At 34.4% G+C, this 23,954-nt stretch overlaps 1 protein-coding gene across 4 annotated transcripts in view; it reads left to right on the forward strand.

Annotated features, from left to right (window-relative positions):
• CCSER1 (coiled-coil serine rich protein 1) overlaps positions 1-23,954 on the forward strand; it is a 1,188,125-nt gene that overhangs the window by 242,395 nt on the left and 921,776 nt on the right. For all 4 annotated transcript variants that reach the window (XM_081234941.1, XM_081234938.1, XM_081234939.1 and 1 more), the window contains exon 4: positions 21,256-21,349. In XM_081234941.1, the coding sequence (XP_081091067.1) occupies positions 21,256-21,349 (94 nt within the window). The remainder of the gene's footprint in view (positions 1-21,255; positions 21,350-23,954) is intronic.

Here is a 23,954-nt window from a genome sequence, read left to right on the forward strand (position 1 = left end):
AGTGAAATGTCAGGTGGAGAAAGACAAATACTGGATGATCTCACTCAAATGTGGAATATAAAAAATAAACAAACAAAAACATAGATACAGAGATCAGAGTAGTAGTTACCAGAGGGGAAGGGGAGTTGGGGAGGGTGAAGTGGGAAAAGGGGTCAACTGCATGGTGACAGATGGAAACTAAACTTTTGGTGGTGAGCACCCTGTAGTATATACAGAAGTTGAAATATATTGTACACATGAAACTATATAATGTTATAAACCAATGTTACCTAATTAAAATGCTTAATAAGGTAAATTTTACATTATATATTTTTATACCAATTAAAAACTTTAAAAACATATAAATACATTTTTAAAAATAATCAAACACAAAAGGAAATGACAGGATAAACGAGATACAAACTATTGCATTCTCCACGGCATGAGATGGTAGGGATCAGAACTTCATTAAGCCACACTACTATTCATGCATCCATCCATCTAATCTGTTGAGAACCTACTGATTTTTATGTTGTGTGCTGGATCAAACAGGATTCGCTAGTGTAGTGTGTGTGTGTGTGTTTATGGATGGTGTGTAGTAAAGGGAGAACAGACATATAAGGTGAAGATTATAATATATTGCTCTAAGTGATATGATAGAGTTATGTTTAGCCATAAAGACGTACAAATCAGCATCCTCAGGAAGGATTTTCTAGAAATGATGCTTGATGGACAAAAAATTACCATGGTGGACAGAAATACTGTGAGCAGCAGGAAGAGTATGTACAAAATATAGTACTGGAAAGTATTGCCCGTTTGCAGAACTGTGGTGAAGTCTGGTTAGAATAAAGTGCATATTCACTGAAATAGTAAGTCAGGACATTAGAAAACAGGTGTATTCCTTAAAAGTATAATTAACCAATATGTTGCTCTGCACTCTATTCTATCAGAAATATAACTCCGTTATTTTTCTTTTTAATTAGGTCATTTATTTTGTGCTTAATGGCTTTAAGAAATCTTACCAGATCTGTTATGTTTAAAAGTGTGAAATAATGGCACAAATGAAGCATATTTTATTGAGAACATTCATTCCCACACTTTGATGGGAGATAATTCTCTATGGGTCCCTAATGTTTTTCTGTGTCTTGTGAGCAAAGTCACTTTCTTTATTACAGACTGTCTTTTCAAGGATATTTGTATAGGAAACAACCTTAAATGATATAGTGTCTCCCTTTGGAGTTAAGGGCAGACATGTTTACTACCCACTGCAAAATATTCAAGTTTTTAAGTTCAGGGTTCTGCTCCTGTAATGCAACCCACCACATGTGCAGATGTCACCTGGCCCCTTTTTCATTTCCCTGTGGGAATTCAGGCTCAGAACTGGCATGAGGAAATGCTGATACCCTGGACATGGTTATAGCTGTGAGTAGTGAAGTCCTTTGTCCTTGACAAAAAGTCTTATGGCTTCTGTGAGCATCCATGAAACCATGGCAGGCTGACTTGTTAGCTTGAAAGTAATGTAAAATCTTAGACCCTTCATAGTTTTTGACAATTTGGGCTATAAGGATGAGAAGCTGACAAAGGTTTTATTTGAGGGTTGATTAAGAGAATTCGAGGGAAGTCTACGGGAATTGGTAGCAAACACGTTGGCCAGATTATATGGCAAACCAGGCAATAAGTGGTCCTCTACCTCTTTGCCTTTTTATAAGGAGGAATCGGAAAGGTGGTTGCAGGTGGAGTACTGGGAAGTCGGTATAATGAGACCTTCCTGAGCAGTGCTGGGGCTGTCACGCACTCTTCTCTCCACGGGGAGGAGAGAAGCTTGGCTCTCCGAGCCAAGCTGGTTGTCAGTCTGAAGTTTGACCCATTAAAGCAACTAGAACTGAGACATCTCCTAGATGGACAGAATTCCATCCCCTTGGAGAAAACAGTTACAGAGTCTTGCACATACACTGAAGGTGAGGGTAGGGGAATTAATGACTGCTATAGGCAGAAACCAGGTAAATCATTACAACTTTGCCTGGTTTACTTGGGAGATAATGGCCTGGACATATAATGTTTATTAAGGAAGAATGGCAACTTGATTGTTCTATGGCTCATTCCCTTGCTGACTTAAAGAAAACCACACAACAGAAAAGTTCTGAGTTTAAATTTTATTCAGGGACTTATTGAGGACGGTAGCCCTGGGAGACAGCCTCTCAGGAGCTTTGAGGAAACTGCTCTGAAGAAGTAGTGGAGAAGCCAGTTTATATATGATTTTTGGCTAGGGAACACACACAGTCAAGCGTACATCTAGATAAAAGATTACTGCTAGTCACAAAGAACAGATATCTCAAGTAAACGATTTTAGTGCTTTTCTATGTATGGGAAGATGCAAGAATCTGGGTTCATCAGAATTCTTCCTGAGATATACATCTAACTATCTAAGGGGCCTGCGTGTCCAAAGCACAGAGTGGCTTATCCTGTAATCGTCTTAATTTCCTCTCAAAGTGCACTGGTGGTCAGCCGCTGCAGTGGGTTACAACTTACTCCTTGTAGAACTGGGTGGTTCTTCTTTGTTTATGCCCTCTTTCAGTCTACTACCCTTAGATATATTCAGTAAAAAGTCTCTGAGTATTTTTATAGTGGGTTCTAGAGACTTTAAGGGTGCTGTGACTCGCTCAGATTTCTGAGATAGACTCCCATAGTAAACCGTAGATGAAGCATTGACCAGAGTTCAGGTTCATACTGCCGTGGATTAGATTTACAATACTAATGAAGCTGACCCACTGCAGAATGAGACACTGACCCCAAAAGTTCTAGATACATTCTTGCATTTAGTCCTGCTACCCAAGATAACTCCCCTAGCCTTTCTGATGAAACCAGGTGAGAACTTAAGAGCTGTTATGATAATGGGGAACAAACACTAACGGATTAATGTGGACTCAACAAATTTTGCTGCTATGAGAGTCAAGCCCAAGTCAGCCAAAAGGTGCAGATCTGTGGCCCTTGCAGGAAAGTGATGTGACTGTGACTGTCGAAGGGTCCTTAAGTCTGAAATAGGTGGTTTCAGTCATGGTGATTCTGCCACTTGACATTGGGTTTTGGAAACTTAGTTGATTCACGAGCCACTGCTACATCACTAAAAACTGAAAGTAAGCCAAAGGGCTTGCTTAGTGGTATGGAGTCTAGCCCCAGCCTAAGTAGCTTTAAAGAGAAAGACAATATCGGATGAGACCAGAGTCTCCTTGTTCCCCAGGGGGAAAAAGACCATACTGATCCACCTGAGTATGCTGAGGAATTTTAAGGAGGAAAGGGACTGCAACTTTTATGGTTCTATTGGATATAGATGTACACATCTCTCTCCTTCTCAGGGCCATATGGAGAAGGGGCACCAAAATCCAACTGATGGGATTTGGGCAAGCCTCTCAGAGGAGCAAGAGAGCTGATGTGATCTTTTGGGTAAAGCCCTTTGGGAAAACTCAGTGGTCTGTTTTTATTATTGTCACCTCTGAATATATGGTAAAAAATTGATTACTTCTATGCATGTACTTTCCTGCCCCGTAAGTGGCAGGGAAAAGTCTCCCAATAGGAATAGCTCGTGTAGAGAAGTGCTCATCCCTTTGGGGTCCTACAACCTAATTACTCTGAGCTAAAAATTTCTGTAACTGATGGTTTTGCCAGTTAGAGCATCTGGCAAAGGGAGGCAGCCTCTACGTGACACGTGCTCCTTGGAGTTTTAGACATGTTGCCTCCTGATAGGATTATCAGGTGCTCCTTTTAAAACGCAGCTATTAGATTGGTACTTGGCTCTCGTTAAAATTCAGTGTCTGATCCATGAAGCCTGTGTGATTCTTTGGAAGTTCCTCCAAACAAGGACTATATTCAATTGTTTGGACTTTATTGGGTACCCAAGGCTTGCCAGTGACCTGGGAGGCCACAATGGAGGCACTGTCCTCCCCTCATTTGGGGAGGATTTATGATGGTTAAAAATACTTTCGTTCCAGGGGCACCATATGTGGCCCTGGTACTATACTTTTTATATAGATGCCAGGCATTAACTTGCCTCCCTTCTGAAAACACGTGCATTATAGGGGTGGTCATACGTGACTGTCAAGTACTTAAGGAGACACTACCAGTAGGTCATGCAGCCCTCAGATGACTGCAGAGATTGCTTCAAAATTAGGTTGCTTGGTGTTCCTGGGGCGGGGGTTTTATGGAGGAATAGGTGACTCGTTATTAATGTTTAATTCACCTGCAGTTATCCCTACAATGAGGATACATTCAAAAAAGGGGTAAAAACTTTTCCCTGCCTTCAGCTGCAGTGATCAATGACATGACTCTGGCTCTTGAAGGCTTTCAGTTCAGCCTCAACTCACTGACTGGGGTAGTTATGGGTGACAGATTTGCCCTAGCCTTTCTCCTTGCCTGCCAAAGCTGAGTCTGAGCAATCTTTAATACTTCCTGCTGTAACTGGGTTAATGTCTTGGGTCACGTGGAAATGTCAATACAGAAAGTCACCTGGCTTTTAAGGCCGTCCCTGATCAGTTGTAGGATTTTTTCAGCTGTCTGGGTCTAAGACCTTGGGGGATATGATTGAGTTCAGTTCTGCAAGTCAGCCTCATACTGCTCAGGGTCTTGTTGTTAGTAGCCTTCATTAAATGCTCTATGGGATAAATTGGATGGTTTTGGTCCCAGCCTCTGTCAGTCAGATTAATCAGAGCAGCCAACAGGATGTTGTAGTGATGGGAAAATTCTTCAAAAGTTAAGGCCGTATAGAGAATAGCTGGAGATCGTTGGGTCACAGTACTCTCCATGAGTCTCCCACCCTTCCATGCCTCTCGCAAGCAGAGGCTCTCACTGTCTTTGTGCCACAGTATCTTTTTAAGAATGTTTAATAATGGATAGACTTGGAAGGTAAGTGTCTTATTTCAAAGCAAATGGCAGGTAGGCTTCTTGCCCATTATCAAACATGTGCATTTTTCCTGCACCTCCCAAATGGGGTTTGTCTCCTGTAATACAACCCAATGCATGTACACATATCACCTTGCTCTCTTTGTGTTACCTTGTGGGAATTGGCACTTAGGAAATCATCACACACACAAAACATGCTGACAGTGTAGCTGTTGCTGTTGGTGGGAGCAATAAAGTTCTTTGTATCTCACCCTATGTTATGTCTTCTAGCAAATGAAACTGTGGTGGCAGATAGGATAAAATCTTAGATGCTTCGCACACGTCTTCATAGACATATTATGTTTGCAGTTATAAAATAATAATGTGGGAGCTAATTTTCAGAGAGGGGAGTATATCCCATCAACATTTATAACTAGGTAGTAAAATCTCATTTTCACTGAAATTTAGCTACATTAAATGCTTTGCTATCCAAGATCTGAACATGTACCAAACTATTAGTCAACACTGTACAGCACTGGTATAATTAGGTAAGAATGCTAGATAAATTGTTTGTAATCTGGGTAGCAGAATCCTAAGTCATTTTAATGGAAAATGGCTTATATCAGCAACATATGAATACAAAAGAGCTGTGGTCTCCAAGGAAATTATCAGGAGCACATCAAAAGCTGTTAATTTATTGAAAAAATAACATCTGAGAGATGGAATTAAACTAAATAACCAGAAAATATGTAAGAAGTAAAAATTGCTAAAGTTTTAATAATGAAACTTACATTAGTTTCATTATTAAACACAAATTTACTGTGAATGTTGTGTTCTAAGTTATAGGAAACCCAATGTAACTCAATGTAACATTTCCTAATAGATTGATAGTAACTGAGATAAGTGTTTTTACAGGAATTAACAAAATATAACTGGAAATAGACAATAATTTTGGAAATTAACTGTGGATGGAAAATTTCCATAGAAACTATTTGTAATTAAAGTTTTTTAATTCTATTTTTTTCATGAAAATAAGGTAAATAATAGAAATAGTATCATTTTTCTGTCACTTTTTTTCTTTCATCTCTAATTTCTCCTTCCCATTTAGCTCTTATTTCTTTCCTATCAAATTATGTTGTGTTCATTTATTCATTCAGTCATTTAACAAGTATTAATTGAACAATTATTTTTCTGTTCAGGTATTTATAACATTGCTTAGAATTTCATAATTTCAGATTTCTAGAAAATCTAGGTCTGCTGGCTCTAACAGAACTAAAATGCATACCTGACTTGGTAACTAGAATCAATAATAAGTAATATTTGCAAAATATTGTACAATTTTCTTTCAGAATTTTATCCTAGCAACAAATGTGAGCAAGACTGATTGTTTCCATTTGACAGAGACAGAACATAAGTCCTTAGGATGAAGTGATCCAAAGCTAGGTTGCACAGTCAGAATTAGAATTGTACCAAAAAAACGGTGTTCTCTCTCACTATGCTCTACATACAGTTGGCAGGTGATAGAGTGGATTAAAAGGTCTAATTGCAATATGGAATTAATCTTTGTATTCTTAGTGGCTTTTGAAAATTACAGTTTAAGAATGGATCTGGGGCTTCCCTTGTGGCGCAGTGGTTGAGTTTGCCTGCCGATGCAGGGGACACGGGTTTGTGCCCTGGTCCGGGAGGATCCCACATGCCGCGGAGCGGCTGGGCCCGTGAGCCATGGCCGCTGAGCCTGCGCGTCCGGAGCCTGTGCTCTGCAATGGGAGAGGCCACAACAGTGAGAGGCCCGCGTACCGCAAAAAAAGAAAAAAAAAAATGGATCTGACTAAAACAGCACTTAGGACATAAGTTCATTTAATTCTCAACTCTGTGATATCCCAAATATGCCTAAGATAATATATCTTGATTTTGCAGCTTAGAATTGCAGAGTAAATTAAGAAATATTTTAGTGCGGAAAATTTGGATCTGCTTTCAGACATCGTTGTCTAATTTACTGTGATTACCAAAATAGTGCATCATAATTTACAGAACACATTTGATTGTATTGCAATAGAGACATTGATTCTTGAGCTAATGAATTGATATTCCTACAAGGAATATAAGTCTCTATAAGGGAAGTAATAAATCCTATAATTTAAATATATAGTAACTTGGTTCTTGCCGCATGTCTCAGTGTTTATGGATATCATTTAAAATATGCAAAGTAAAAGTTGATTTCATAAGATTTAAAACACAGTATATAATACCCTTAAGGAAGGGGTACAAAAAGTATTTTGCTAATATGAGACACAATACTGCCAATGATAAGAAATTAATAGAGACCTGCTAAAATATAGGAACACAGACTGTTTAAAATCTGTTATAGAGGAACAATTATTAGGAAATTACAGAACTTAAAGACAAAATTATAAGAATGGGGAGCATATAAAATAAGAGTAAAAAGAAAAAAAAGAATGAGAATTTATTAGCTAGGATAGACCGGGCTATGAGGTGCTAAGAAATAAACCATGAAGAATCTTAATGGCTCAAACACAGCACAAATTTATTTCTTACACAAAATTCAGTGTGGATCTGGCAACTCTCCAGGGCAGCTCTCCTTCATGGCTTTTTCTATTTTGTACTCCTTAATATATGGATTTCTGGGTTATCTGGAAAGAAGGAGATAGTGTTGGAGGTGTATATAGGATGGTTATAAGGTCAAAATCTGGTCACATGGCTCTAACAACTTTAGGGGAGTCTGTGATCTGAAGGGTTAATGAGAAAATTTCTATGAGAAAAAGTTGAAGATTTGGGGTTATGAAACAAAGAATCTTTTCTCCAAGTCAGATAACCTTGTGAGGCACACTCTGAGGAACTTGTCAAGGCTCTTGGGTATCAGCGATTGAAATGCTTTCCCACATGATTAATGGTAATGTAGATGATAGAACAATTTGAATATAGGGAAAGGGAAAAAAGTAATGGGTCACTGAGGAGCCATTTGCTTGATACAGTGAGGAGGACTGGTGTGATAGAGTTAAGATGGTGTGATTAAAGCCTTTGAAATAAGGAAGTGACAATTTAAGTTTCTACAGAAATTGGGATATATTTGGCATGGTATAAGACTGAGAGATATTCTCAGAACTATAATAAGAGTACTGGTAGTTCTGGTAAGTATTCTGAATGTTTCAGAAAGCAGTTAACAAAAAAGAAATGATATTTCTTAGGGCAAACAAATGATGCAGCTGAAGTGAGAAAATGATAATTAGGGCAGAAGGGAATGACCAGGTAGGACTTCATTTTAACCTCTTGAATAACTTGAGGTTAATCATTCTAAGATATAAAAGATTTTTAATTTCATTATTCTCCAAGACTTTTCTCAAATTTATGAAACAAATTTGAAAAGTCTGAGTCTTTTAGAAACAGTGGTACCATTTTATAGGAAAATGATGAAAACAACAGCTTCATAAAAATTCAAAGGCTGATTTCATGTTTACTTTGCATTGTATATTGGTGTGTATTTTTATAAAATGCAAACAAATTAAGATGTAACTGCACCAAGAGTTTTTTTGTTTTTTAATATTTTTACCCCAGAGTATATCACAGTATACATGGAAGTAATAATGGTCATTTTATTTTACAAATGTAATGATGTTGATACGAAGAAAAAAAAAGAAGGGGAAAATTTACTTAGTGAATGCATTTTAGGGTAATAGTTGTAAACATAAATCTGAATTTGTAATCCTAATAGTGAAAGAAAAATGAGTTGCCAGAGTAAACAAAGGTTTATAGTAATATTGTAAAGCAATTATAATTTCATTAAAAATTAATTTGTTTAATTGACGTTTCTCTAAACTTATTTTTCTTTAATCCTTATCATTATTTATATACCTCTAGTCATTATAATATAAATTACATTAACTTATACATTAATTAAGTTGAATTGATTGGTTTATATCCATGGATTTTGAATACTGCATTAGATTTCTGTTGATTGCAAAACACTTTATTTACTTGGAATTTCTTTATAGTCCAGCTATATGCAGTACAAACTGATATGTGAATGGCTGAGCAGGATAAAATATTCCAATTTTGTCTTTAATTTTGCAAGTGATTTAGGTAAAATAAAAATATTTTTCTAAATTTTGTATTGATCGAACCAGAGAGATAAATTCATTTGAAAAACTTTATATCAAAAAAATAAGTTAGCAAACATGCCAAACTGAAGAAATGAGCTGATTCTTTTCTGGTTTGACTCTCATCCACCTACAAATATTTTTCTGATTTATACCCTAGTGATATTTTCTTGTTCTCTATATTTTAGGTGAAATTAATATTGACATGTATTTGATATTTATTAATATATTTATTTTGTGACTATATGCTTTTATTATAGAGTATTTGTCAATATTGTGTTTTTTAAACTAATTTTTCAGACACTAGGAAATGGGACTATATAGCTTTATAGATCACTGTAGGTATTTAAGCACTAAAGAACTTTCTCTTGGTGACAAAACACTTCTAACTGGTTATGTTCTTATACTAATATTGCTGAAATGTTTGTCTTTCTTTCTCTCAGATCACGTAACACTGCTTTTATTTTAGTTGTTAAAATATAATTTTTTTTTACTGTATTACATAAAAGAACATAAACTTAATCTTTCAAATAGACAGGAGGTTCTAATTTTATAAGGAAAAAATGGTACTCTACAATTGCTTGTGGTGTGCCACGTCTGCCTGTGCTGTTGTATTTCTCTGTCCCTTACTGCAAAGTCCATTAATATGAAAATAATTCAGTAAGCGGAATTATATTGCTTCCCAAAATAGTTCCAATGTGATACTCTTAACAAATGAAATATAAAATGTATTTAAATAACTATGGATTTCTCCTCAATAAGTCAGAACATGCACTATTTTGTGTACTATACTGTTGTATTCAACAAGTTCAAAATTCAAGACAGTTTGTTACTTGCATTGTACCTAACATACTGAAAATTCTCAATAAGTAATTATTGATTGATTGAGTTAAATTATTGATATGCTCAGGACTGTGCTAAGTACTGTAGGAACTGCAAAGGGAGAGTAATTGCACCATATTTACTTTCAAAATGATGTAAGTAAGAGTACTATTACAAACCACGTGGGAAGAAATTAATGTTAACCACATGAAGATGAGGAAGTCTTCCTAAAGGGAATGGAATGTTAGTTGGACCTTGATGGAAGTATAAATAAAAGAAATTTGGTTCAACTTGCAACTGCGTAAAAGAAAGAAAATATCAAGGAAAATTTGAAAAGTTAAGATTTTTTTTTAACATTGTCAAAGAGCATAGTGAAGGATCATTTGTAGGTGAAAATAATTCCAGATAGGGAAAGTAGATTATCAGGAATTATTTGCTTTCATTTTACAGAAAAGTGAATCATGGCCTAAAGAATTTAGTTTACTTGTTTGAGATTCCATAGAAAATAGCAAAAATGGGAGCATACCTGTTTGAGAAGTTTTAAGGAAACTCGTCTAGAGCTCGTTTTCAAAACTATACATGCTCATTTATGATCAAACATCTAGTAAAATGCTAGTAACCTTAAAAAAATAGGTCTTGATATTTAAGGATTTCCTTCAGTATCTTTAGAATCTGGCACGTGCGTGCATGCGTGCACACACGTCATGTGAAGGGAAGCTTAATGGAGAAACTTTTATTCTTCAGGTAAATATATGTTTAAATCTTAGATCTTAGTTCTGCCACTTTTTGTGTCATGGTCAAGTTATTTAATTTTTCTCACCCTTGGGTTTTTCAGCTGTAAAACAATGCATGCCTTTCTGGCTGTTAGGATCCATTAGAAATTTTTTTTTTTTCACATTGAATTCTTGGCAGAGTGGTTAGGATGATTTTCCTAGAATGTGTTTTTAAGCATGTCACTTTCCAGTGATTTCTAAATTCCTTACCTGCCTCAAAGTTATGATCAAATGATCTAGACCCCATACCTCTAACCTCTTGTACCATGCACCTCACCTCTATGCTCCAACCATTCCAGCCTTCTCTGTGCCCCACTCACATATCAATCTCACATCCATTGTAGATGATTTGCCTGTATTTTGTCCTTTGTTGAGAATTTTTTTCCTTCCAGTTTGCATATAGCTGCTTATAATTCATTCCTCAGCCCTTATGACACCTTTAGAAAGGCCTTCCCTGCCCTTCTCATGTAGAGTAGCTGCCTCCTACAACCAGTAAATATGTTGATTTAAAAAAAAAATATCCTATATAATTAGCTGAAATTACCTTGTTTTTCATTTGTATGTTTATTGTTTAGGTAGGAAACTTCTCTCTTTTGGTCATTATTCTTAATTTAGTACTTTCCCTGCAGTTGGTAAGCCATCAATAAATATTGTTGAATAAGGGAATAAATTACTTTTTGTTGCCAGAATTATGAGCCCAATATGGAAAATTGAGGGAAAAGATATAGAAAATATCCAATAAATCTTTAACATAGGCAATATATATACCATTTCAGTATGTATAATCTTAGTCAATTCCTTGTTTATGTATTATTAAAAAATAAGCAATGATTAAAAAAAAAAACTGACGATGATACTTTCCGCCTGTAGATATGGCTCTGGAATCTAACATAGTAATTTGAAACCAAATTAGATCATGAGCCATGCATCGTCTATGGAAACAGTATATGTGTAGTGAACTGCTCTTTGCCCAAAATGAGGTCTGACCTTTGCCCTCAGGTTCTGAGAGGTAATTTATATCATACCTGATAGGAGTATCTTTGTTTAGAGTCCAGGGGTGACCACACTGGATCTTAGAGTGGAGCTGGACACATCAGAAAATATCAGGGTGGGGCAGCCCACATCAGAAAAACAAGCATATGATTTACGGTAAAAACTTCAGGTCATTTATTTTCAGTGTTGAGTCTGAGGGCAACCATGTAGGCAATCAATCAATTGATCGATCATACCTTATGTAATGAAGTCGAGTAAAAATCTCTGGACACTAAAGCTTCAATGAGCTTCCCTTGTTGGCAGTACTCTGCTTGTGTTGTCACATGTCAATGCTGGGAGAGTAATACATCATGTGTACAAGGGAAGCTTTGCATTTGGAACCCTCCCAGACTCTGTCTTCCTTTGGCTGATTTTTGACCTGTACCCTTTACCTGTAGTAAATTATAATGATGAGTAGAGCTTTCAGCGAGTTCTGTGAGTCCTTCCAGTGTACTTGAGGGTGTTTTTGTGAACACTCCAAACTTGCTGTTGGTGTCAGAAGTCAGGGAAATTTGGAGGACTGTTCCCTTAGACTTTGCAGTTTGGCTAACTCTGGGTATATACCATTAGGGGAAAGAAGCTCATAATTGTCTTATAGATTTGAAGATTTTAGATATGAATGGAATTACAGAGAATAGTTGTTCTAATATTTTATTTCATGGAAGGGTATCAGGGAGGTTATGATTTGCTTCAGTTCATAGACTTGGTTTGGTGGCTGGGTTACGGTTAGAAATCAGATTTATCAGTCCCAATCTTTTGAATTTCCCACTATGCTATATTATTTAACACAAGGTTGGCATGATAAGTATCACTGGATATATTTGATTCCTATTTTAGAAATAAAATTATGACAATTTTTAAATTATAAATCAGTAAAACATTCATCAATTTCATAATATCCGATATACAAATATAAACCTAGAATAAAACTTAAGGCTTAATTATATGAGATCTATCTGTGCCTAAAAATACACATTTTTAACTAGAGTAGCTATCCTGATCTGAATGGTATTTATGGTACACTTTTTGGTCACTGGTTTAACAAGCTTACATATTAGGTTTTCTTTGGCAAATTCTAATTCATTGTATATTGGCTAGAATAGTGATGGAAGATTCATAAAATTCTCAGAGCCATGTACACTGATAATGGTGAAAAGTAAGCACTTCCAATGAGGCTAAAATGACAGCTTTAACAACAACAAAAAAAGCACACCTCGGCAATCTTAGACAACTAAACTTGTATAGAGCTACCAATTAAGTTCTTAAACATTCCCTCTGTACTACACATGAATACTTTCTCTGGATAATAAATTTTCCCCAAAACATGTGATAGTTTTAAAAAATTGATGTTCTAAAAAGGACACTATTTTTTGTCATCAAAAGAGTTTGGCAATAAGACATCTCATTCCCAGATAATTAAGTGAGATATTATTATAATATCATAAACAAGATACTATTAGGTAAATGGGATATTATTTTCCATATACTATAATGATACAGCACAGCACTAGAGATTCTGAAAACACAAGAATTCTGCTCATATGTAGCACCGAGTTTTATGGTGGTCTTACGTTCTGTGAAAACCAGCATATATTGCACATAAAGGGAGTTTTTAAGGGAAAGGCTTTTAAACTTTCCTTTCATTATCAAAAAGCATTTTTTAAGCACCTGTTATAAGTAATGTTGTAAAAAAATGCCTGTGATATAATAAAGTATAAGTATGTTACTTTGTATTTGCTCTTTAGGTATTTGGGGCAAGGGGATAGACTCAGTGCAATGAAAGAAATGCAAATGGCATTTCTAGGAAACAATAAATATGTTTGTTTTTAGTAATAAGTTTTCAGGAAGCAATTTGGGAGAGATAGATACAGATCAGATTGTTGGGTTTTGAATGACAATAGAGTTAGTGTTTGTTCTATAGACATACACCATTGTCATCTTTTCATGTGTTAGACAGTGAGGGAATATATACAAATTATTGATTACTTCAATGAGAGTAATTTCAGAGTAGTATGTAGAAAGAATTGTAAGTGAAAGTTGAAGAATTGGAATGGTTCTTGGCAAAAAGTTGACAGGTACACCAATAAGAATATAATGAAGTACGCTTCTTAACTGTGGAATGCTCAGTTCCCCTGGTACACAAAGAAGAATGAAGAGTAGAAATAATGATCTCAGTCTAACGTGTATATATATATATATATATATATATATATATATATATATATATACATATATATATTTTAACATCTTTATTGGAGTATAATTGCTTTACAATGGTGTGTTAGTTTCTGCTTTATAACAAAGTGAATCAGCTATACATATTATATCCCCATATCTCTTCCCTGTTGCATCTCCCTCCCACCCTCCCTATCCCACAAAAATACTAGAATTCCAAATATTTTAATTGTGATAGCACTCTTTTCCACATTACCACGTTCAGCTCAAGCCAATTACACAGAATGTAATTGTGGTATTTTATTGAATGGAATTTGCTTTCATTGGACTTGAGTGCTATATAATAATTATTTATTTGTGTTGCTTTATTGACAGTGACACAAACTGATGTAGTCAAGTGCAGAATCAAAGAGATGGCATCTGTAATGTTGGTTCTCTTTTGTCATGAAAGAAGAATCCCAAGAGACATTATTTTTTCTCCATATCTTAAATGATGAGAAGAAAAAAATGCATTTTTAAACTAATAATCATTATATATTTTAATTTTGAATCATGGAGTTTGCTAATTATATATTTATACTCCCTAGTTTTCTATTTTTATAACTTAATAATAAAAATTACTTTTAATGTATTCCCTTGCATAGATTAAAATGAAAATGTTCAGAGTTTACTTTAAAATTTTGTATGAATTCAGATATAGATTTAAAATCCACATAAAATCTATGGACATATGAATCCATATAAATGTTACCTTTTCCTAAAAAATTGAAATATTATGATTTTTAAGTTTTAGTATTTTAGTACTGTACTATTTGAATAACATAAAATTATTTACCTTTTATTAGTGTAAAGAGTAGAGTTAGCAGCTCTGGGCATAGCTTTAGGAATCTCATTTTGCTATTTTTTTTACATTTAAATATGAAAAAATATGCATAATCAAAACAAAATATACGTTGTGTATGTGTTTGGACTTGTAATGGGAAGTCTTATGAGTGAGGACTGAAAGAATTAAGACAAAGTTTTGAAAATATTTATTAAAAATGTATTTTGATGTATGCAGATCCATAAGGTTAATCAGTACTTAGCAAAGAGCAAGCTGTGTCTGGAAATACTTTGTGTCTACCATGTCGAAGGGTGAAGGTAATTCTATTGTAGTGATTGAATATGCTTTAATTATCCAGTCAGGAAATCAAAACCGAATAACTCCTCAGAGCAGTAATTACGAAGTATTGTCATTTTAATTTCTCTTTCCAAAAAATAGCAGTGAAATCGTATCATTAAAATTATATGCATGTATTGGTGTATTATCCTCTTTTCCACTGCATATATGGGTGTGAACAACTCGACTTTTATCAAAATGTATGTACCCAGCCTCTTCAGATGTCTGCTTTGGATGATTTCTGTACCATGTCCCTTTATGTCTCTCATTTTTTACAATTCATGTAATTATCCTTCTGGGACAATACGAATTATTTAAAGATGTATACCAAGTTACTTGACTTTATCTTTTTTTCCCAATTAAAAAAAGCCATTGTAATTAATTGTAAAGCCAGTCTCAGAACGTATTTTAGGCAGGAAAGTTTCACTGAGGGTCTTCTACAATAGCTACATCATATGTTTTCAATAATAAAATGACATTTTCTTTTTAGTCAATCTGTGGAAACGCCTATGATTAGATTAGTAGAGAATGAAACACATATCCTAGCAGCACCTGATCATAATGGAGAATGACTAGAAGATGTAAACTAGATTGACTATCCCTTATTAACTTGAATAATTTGAATAATTCTCTCTTCACTTTTAGACTACATAATGATCAGAGCAGTTCTGCTGTGTCATTAAAAATTACATAAACAAGTGTTGAAGTCTAGAGCCTCTCATATCTTGCCTTTTAGATATTTTAAGCTTTCTTGGAAAGTGCTTTGACTAAAATATAACAGCATAGAAATGCAATTAGTAACATCTTTATAATACCACAATTAGTGAATGTTTTAGTAATTCAAAAATTTCCTTTGATGGAATTATTTCTTCTATAAGCAATACTTCCTATGTAGTAACATGTCCCAGCTTCATATATTTTTCACAGGATCATAATTATTATCTTTATTGCAATAAAAAGACAAGGCTAAAGGGTTATGGGATGGTTACATATTAATAGAGTGATCAGAGCTTGTCTTTTCAACTCTGTAGCTTCAGAAGTTCAACTTTATTCTTTCAGCCAGTAGCAACCAAATTCTAGAGAACTAATTCACAGTAACGAAACACAAGAGACTGATTTATAAATAATGGTACCTACTTTATTTATTTATAAAAGAGATTGGTATTTCTTTACTAGAATACAGTTATCTTTAAGTTCTATGAGGAAAGAAAACATGCCTTTTAGGTTCATTGTTAAATCCCCAGAGTTTAGAAAATTGATTTTTGAATTAATTCATTAATAACTACTTAGTTTACTCTTAATGGCTTAAAGTCATTTGGGAGATTTCATGACTAGTATTCTTGATAGATTTTTAAATGTCTGCTTAGGGAATACTTAGTAATAATTGTGCTTCATTTTTAATATCCAATTTATTAATATTATGAATTAGTAAAAAATTAGTATTTCCTTATAATTAAATAATCAACTCTTCTCATAATACCCACATAAATCTTACATAAAAATAAATTAGAATATGTATTAAATTAAATTTTCCATGGCCTTTAGGCATTGGTTTAGATATTATATAATAAAATTCTTCTCGGTGTTTCATTACAACACCAAGCCTAACATATCAATTTATCTTAAATATTTTAGTCACTTTTAAAGAAGAAAATTATGCATTTTACAATGATGCAAGAGCAAGTCAATATGCTTACCCTAAAACTGGTTACAAATGTGCTCATGCTAGGAATTTACATTTCCTTCTACCATTTGCCTTCATTCTCTTTGCTAATGTGAAACTTTTCATCTTTCACTGGGATTTCAGAAATACTTGAGTCTATTTTTGCACTTCCCTAGGACTTACTTATTATACTAGACTTAAAAGAAAAAGAAAGTCTTCTCTTAAATTTGCACTTTCTGGGTTGTTGACTAGATAATTTTTTGTGTAGTCACTGAAATTTGCTATACATTCAGAGATGATTCAAACTCAAGATTCTGACCATCAGGTTGGACTTTCCTTTTTCAATTAAACTTTACATTCTATGTCCTTATGCCTTTATTTTTAAAATTCAAGCCCAGCTTTTAATTTTGTGCAATATTGGTGCTCCCTCCCCAAATTATTTGCTTTTAAAGTTTCAACTGCAATTGTTATATAAACAGTTTTCCTGTTATTATGATATATATGCCTGGTATATTAATGTTATTAGAAACCCATGGACTTTCATTATTCTATCTTTATTATACAGAGCTACCTAGGTTTTTATCTACCAGAGGATGAGAGACTATTGTTAGTTATCACTTCTAGATATTCCATTAATTTATCAAGTGTCTGAAGCACACAGTTGTGCCCTTTTAGATACAGGGTCTGACTATTAGTATTAATTAAATGCTGGACTCCTTTTCCACTTGGTGGTTATGTGTGACCATTAGTGCTGGTCAGTCCTTTCTATCCCTGGTACAGAACTACTTTTGATGATACTACTTTACTTGCAAGTCTTTCCTTGCACAGATCAAAAAAAGTGCATGTCTTCATATTATAAACATACATAAGATTAGAAAAAATACCCGTATGTTTAGCTATTTATTAAAAACAATAGACATTGAAGATATTCTACCCTGTTTGTGTTTTTTGTGTGTATATCATTAATGCCTCTTTATATCCTTCACATTAACTTTTCTGTTTGAGTAACTCTTAGTTTTTGATAGGCTCAGATTGTTTCATTTAGCCATAATGATTATTGTTTGTTTGTTTTTGTTTTTGCGGTATGTGGGCCTCTCACTGTTGCGGCCTCTCCCGTTGCGGAGCACAGGCTCTGGACGCACAAGCTCAGTGGCCATGGCTCTCGGGCCCAGCCGCTCTGCGGCATGTGGGATCTTCCCGGACCGGGGCACAAACCCGCATCTCCTGCATAGGCAGGCGAACTCTCAACCACTGTGCCACCAGGGAAGCACTGTTTGTTTGTTTTTTGGTGCTCATAATGTCAGAAATTAGCCAGGGAGAAGCCATTTAGGTTGCTTTCTTAGCCTTTCAAAACTTCCTCCAACTTTTTTTTAAGACCAATCTTGTTTTCTGGCAACAAAAGAATGTTCCAGAAATAGTCTGTATTTTTTCTTTCCTTCTTTTTTTCCCTAATAATTAAGGAGCCCTGGTTCTTTTTTGTTGGTGGATACTGGGTAATGAGTATCTGGACTTCCCCTAAGTGCTGGCTGAGGGCAAAAGCACTGTTGCTGCTATTGATCTTTTTTAAGGAGAGATCTGGAAAAGATATTTCTTTTAGGTCTGTGAGTTCACACTGATTTTTCTTCTGTAACATCACGTTGCTGCATCTACTCTCTTTTTGGTATGATGTTTCTCCAACTTCAAAGACTCCACTCCATTAATAAGAAAGTTGCTGTGTAAGCAAGATATCAAAGCAAGGCAATTTAGGATAAGTATATTGAAGCACACCTCCTCTAGACCAGTGGTCGATGGGCTCCTGCTAGACTAAATGTCAAGGGTCACCTGCAAAATGACAAAATCAAAACAATGTAATGAATTTTCCAAATTTAATTTGTTCACTTTGTTGGTGTTACTTTCTTCAATTAAATGTTTGGGATAATGGTGACAGAGTTTTAAAGTATTTCCTTGTTACAAAAATAAAATCTTTTTAAACTTTATTTTCAAACTGAGGATGGATGTATTTAACTATCAAAATTCAAAAGAGGGTTGAACAATCCATCCTTGAAAAGATCATGTATGCTGCTGGACCTCAGGAACTGCTGGAATCAGGAACCAGAAGATCTACTACTATGACACTTGTCATTTTTCCAGTAGACTTAGACTGGTCTTAACCATGCAATGAAATCCAAGACCCCTGTGATGTGCATCTTGCAATATCTATCACCAAACAGAAATTGTTCTCATTTTTCTGAGAGGGCTATGATCAGCAAGTTTGGTTAAAATGCCCATCTTGGACCATCCACCAAGGACAGGAAGTCTGGCTCATGTAAGAACCTGGTATCTTCTTCTATAGCTAGGTGGATTGAGTGGGGTGATTCCAAATGAAAGGGAGAAATGCTATGCAAAACGTAGAAGCTTACATTGAGGGAGACGTCCTTACTTGGCATAATTACAAAAACATATGCCAGGCACTCATTTATTTCCTTTGTTCCGATCTTCATTGCTTTCTAAGTGTTGTTGGTTGTGTAAGTTTGCTGGGGATGCCATAACAAAGTACCACAAACTGGATGGCTTAAACAGCAGAAATTTATTTTCTTGCGGTTCTAGAGGCTGGAAGTCTAAGATCAAAGTGTAGGCAAGTTTGGTTTCTCCTGAAGCGTCTTTCCTTGGCTTGCAGATGGCTGCCTTCTTCCTGTGTCCTCCCACGGTTGTCCCTCTGTCTGTGTTGTCTGTCCTAATATCCTCTTCTTATAAGAACACGAGTCATATTAGATTAGGGCCCACACTTGTGAGTTGATTTAACTGTAACTTCTTCTTTAAGGATACTATCTTCAAAAATAATCACCTTCCAAGGTACTGGGGGTTAAGACTTCAGTTTATGAATTTTGGATGAAAACAGTTAAGACCATAATATTGGTCAATGAAATTCAAAATACAAGTATAAAATTGTTTAGGCTAATTTGGAGCTGTATCAATTACTACACTTTCACCATTAAACAATTTTTTTTATCAATGTATTCTTTTTTTTTTTTTTTTTTGCCGTACGTGGGCCTCTCACTGTTGTGGCCTCTCCCGTTGGGGAGCACAGGCTCCGGATGTGCAGGCTCAGAGGCCATGGCTCACGGGCCCAGCCGCTCCGCGGCATGTGGGATCCTCCCGGACTGGGGCACGAACCCGTGTCCCCTGCATCAGCAGGTGTACTCTCAACCACTGCGCCACCAGGGAAGCCCACCAATGTATTCTTGACTACCTGACTAAAATTCTCTTATTTGGATACTGCCTAATAAACCCTAATAATATTAGTATCCTTATAACATCTCCCTTTTCAAAACTCTAAATTTTCCACAATCAACTTCAGTTATATTTCTTTTGTTGTCTCAATATTCTGTTTTGAATTTTTGAGAATGGCAGCCTCTTTTGTTGCCTATATTTATAACATATTTTTAATGGTATATAAATAAGCAACTTATTCTCACTGGTTATCCCTGCCACATTATATCATAGAACTCCCAAGAAACAGTTGATTTTGTTTATAGTTTAAATTATTAGATCCCTTGTAATTAATACAGATACAATGTAATACAATGCAATCCATTATAGTAATCGTTCCCTGTAATTTTCATTTACAGAAGAAAGCACTTATATTTGGCAATATTTATCACCTTTGAAACTACTGTACTCTATTCACAGATAACATGTGTTTCTAAAGTTTAATAATGTTTAATTCTATTTTTTACAGTGAGAGTGGTTTATTTAAAAGTTGCAGTATCCTTACTTTCAATCCCAAGAACTAAGGTGTCCATTTGACAACATCATTAGGCTTTCTCTAATGAATATTTACTTCTTTAGATATAAATTATGGTCACATTCAAATCAGTGGACAAACTTATCTGAAATGTTGTGGTATCATTTAACATTTAGGTTGTTTTTCTTGATGTTCTATTTTTTGTACTTTTGTTTTTTCCATCCTAGTCTCTAAGAGTAAATTCTTGCTTTCTTAACATATTCACTACCAATCTATATACAGATATGCAAATCAGGACTGTATTCCTCCTTCAAGAATTTCTCCCTCTGCACATCACTGTTTTCCCTCAAGATTTCTCAATATACTCTTCTAGTTTACTGTGCTATTTGCCCTCTTGAGAAAAAATGAAAAGGTAACATGATCTAGCTCTGATACTTATGACTTTATGAAAATCAATAATTAATTTTTAATCTAATTGATATTTATCTCTCCCATTCATTCCTCCTAATCTAAAGCAAATGATTGGGAAACAGTAACTGGATTCCTCCTCCCTTCCAAGCATAGTTTAAATTAATATTTCAGGGTTGGCACTGTATACAAAAATTGTTTGAGAAACAATTCATTAAATGTGTCAGAAGACTTACACAAATTGGAAAGATAAATATTAGAAAAAGAATCTAAAGTTCTAGCTCACAGACTTCTATACATTTGAAAAACCTCTTTGTGCATTTTTAATGGGAGTTAAAATTTTTATAATAATTATTGAAATTTTTATTGGGCTGATAATTTTAAAGCTCATAAAATAAACAATTTCTGGGGTTCAGTTACAGCATTTCCTTTGTAATTTTGAGTTCTTTTTCGCTTCATGGCATCTACATGTGGATATTTCCTCAGGTTCTCAGTGTTTTGGTTTCTAACTGTTGATTTTGCTTTTTCTTCAGGATGTTTTGAATAATTTGGGATCTTGTGAACTGGATGAAGATGATTTAATGCTTGATTTGGAATTTTTAGAGGAACAGAATCTTCATCCTTCAGGTAAATATTGAATAAATGCACAATATCATACAACTCTGGTCCAAGTCATTTAGCTTTCATTGATAAGCTAAATATTGTTTAGGCTGCATTCAGTCTTTTCAATCCCCAGTTTCTGTATTCTGTGTGCAAGGCACATGCTAGGTACCCTGGACACATTATTCTGGTTATCTTATAATCTATTATGAAAATATAAATTTGGTTGGAAGATAATTATTAAATAAGAAAAAAATTATAAAACAGAAGTTCTTTCAAAGAGGGAAATTCTAATGAAACAGTTAATGAAAAAGTTAATATTTTCTTTTTTTGGGGGGGAGACAACAATTGTAATCCCATTTTTCATTTATTTTATATAACCAAACGAAAGTTTTGTGGACTAAGTTTACTCTTTCAAATCTTTGCCATCTCAGTAATAACTGTGGTGGTTAATGTTAATGTGATAAGGTTGACCTCAAAATTAGTAATTACCAATAGCAACCACAAGTACACACTCATAAACACATACACACACACACACACACAGAGTTATAGTGTGAGATAAATAAATTCTTGCTGAATGAATGAAGAAGGGAGCCCACTATATTTGTAATAGTTTAAATTTGTATTAAGGCATAAAGTGTAATGTCTTCAAATACCAAAATTATTCCTTTTGTAGGATATAGGAATTAATTGTTCACTCAAATTTAGATATTTGACTACAAAGGCAAGTTTTTATTTATTTATTTTTTACTACTAATAGTACCTTGAACTTAGTCATTTTCAAGTTAAAGTAGAAGTAACATTAAACCTTTAAATTCTTGAGTCATACTGCATACATTTAAGAAAATCAACCTCTTGGAATTTATTGTCCATGTTTTTAACTTTTAGGAATTAGACATAATCTCTGAGGTTGTTTCCAGCTGTAATATGTTATGATGAATTTTTGTTCATGCAGTATTTTTATATTATAAATAATGTCATAGTAACAATTGTCAAAAGAAGGAAATAACAATGTATGTATTTTTTTACACCCTTATTTTAGGCTAATATCAAAAAGAAGCTAAATAAAAATTTTTTATGCTTCAATGTATATTTAGGATAACCATTTCTTGAGACATTCTTCCTGCAGTTGATTTGACAGATATTCTTTTAAAAATGTAGATTTTCTCACTTTTACGCAGGTACCTTATACAATTTCGTCATTCATGTGTATTTATATTGAAAAAGTCACACATGGTGACAATGTATACATTTTGGTGGGAAATATGTCAGTATCTAGCAAAACTATACATACATTTATCTTTAGATCCAGCTATCCAACACCTAGTAATTTAATCATAACACACTGGAAATATACAAATTAATATATGCAAATAACTATTTATTGCAAAATATTTGCAAAAACAAAATTTTGGAAAACCTCAAATAACCTTCAATAGGACATTAGTTGAATATACAATGGTACACTAAGCAGTCATTAAAAGGAATAATGATGGTGTCGATATGTGCTATAGCATGATTGTAAAGGTATACTATCAGTGGAGAACTTTGCAATGATGAATTAGACAGGCAGTACCTAAAGTCACTGATCACTAACTTCACTACAGTGTAACAACTAGACATTTTGTCCCTCTTAATGCAATGACTAGAGAAGTACACAGCAATACCACTCCTGCCCACAAGTACCTAAATTTGTCTCTTGATTAAATAATGATTTTACAGGAAATATTGGGATGAGGAGACAGGGAATGTTAAATGGCATGATGGGATTGCCAGCAAGCAAACATAGGTATGGGGCATTCTACAGGGTAAATGGTCTGGTTTCTTCAACAAATAAATGGCATGTTAAAAAGGGGAGGGGTGTTGTAGATTAAAAGAGCAAATGCCATGTGATATCTTTGTGCCAAAACATAAGAACACTATGCAAATATATTTCAGAGTTTATCAGAGAAGTTTGAGTAGTGATGGAATTATTGTCACAGATTATTTTTATTTTGTTGGGTGCTAAATATTTTTCTTTGGTTTTGTCTTTGAGGAAAACTCTTCATAGAGACACATGTGGTTGAAATAATATGGTATCTGAGATTTGCCTTACCAACAGTATGGAGGAGGGAATAGATGAGACAATGTTGGTAAATTATTGAAAATTATCAAAGCTGGGAAATAGGTGCTTGGGGTGAAACATTGATTAGTTGTAACGTTTTCTCTATTTTAGGTATTTTTAAAGATTTTCACAATAAAAATAAAACCAAGTAATAAGTAAGCAGAATTATAGACAACATAGACATCTCAGCTGTGTTTGTTAGGCAACCATGATAAAGAGCAAAGAATGCCTTAAAAATATTAAAGAGTTAGCTCAATTTATTTGCTTGGTAACAAAAATGAACATTTGTAAACTTTAACTTCTCTTTTATAAAATAATGAGTTCAATGTACTTTGTTAGTTTATTTTAAAAAATGATATAACAAATATGATGAATCTCCTGAATCTGCCTCAAGGTGTAGATAACTTGGTTGAAACCAGAGCTAGGGTACCTTATGAATCAACTGAGTTAGCCAAATTGTTCATAAGATAAATGATGTTACTTTGCATATCTGAAGTACAGTTATAATAAGTGAGATAGTCCTTA

Source organism: Mesoplodon bidens, assembly GCF_964165515.1.
Source record: "Mesoplodon bidens genome assembly, chromosome: 1".
Classification (NCBI taxonomy): domain Eukaryota; kingdom Metazoa; phylum Chordata; class Mammalia; order Artiodactyla; family Ziphiidae; genus Mesoplodon; species Mesoplodon bidens.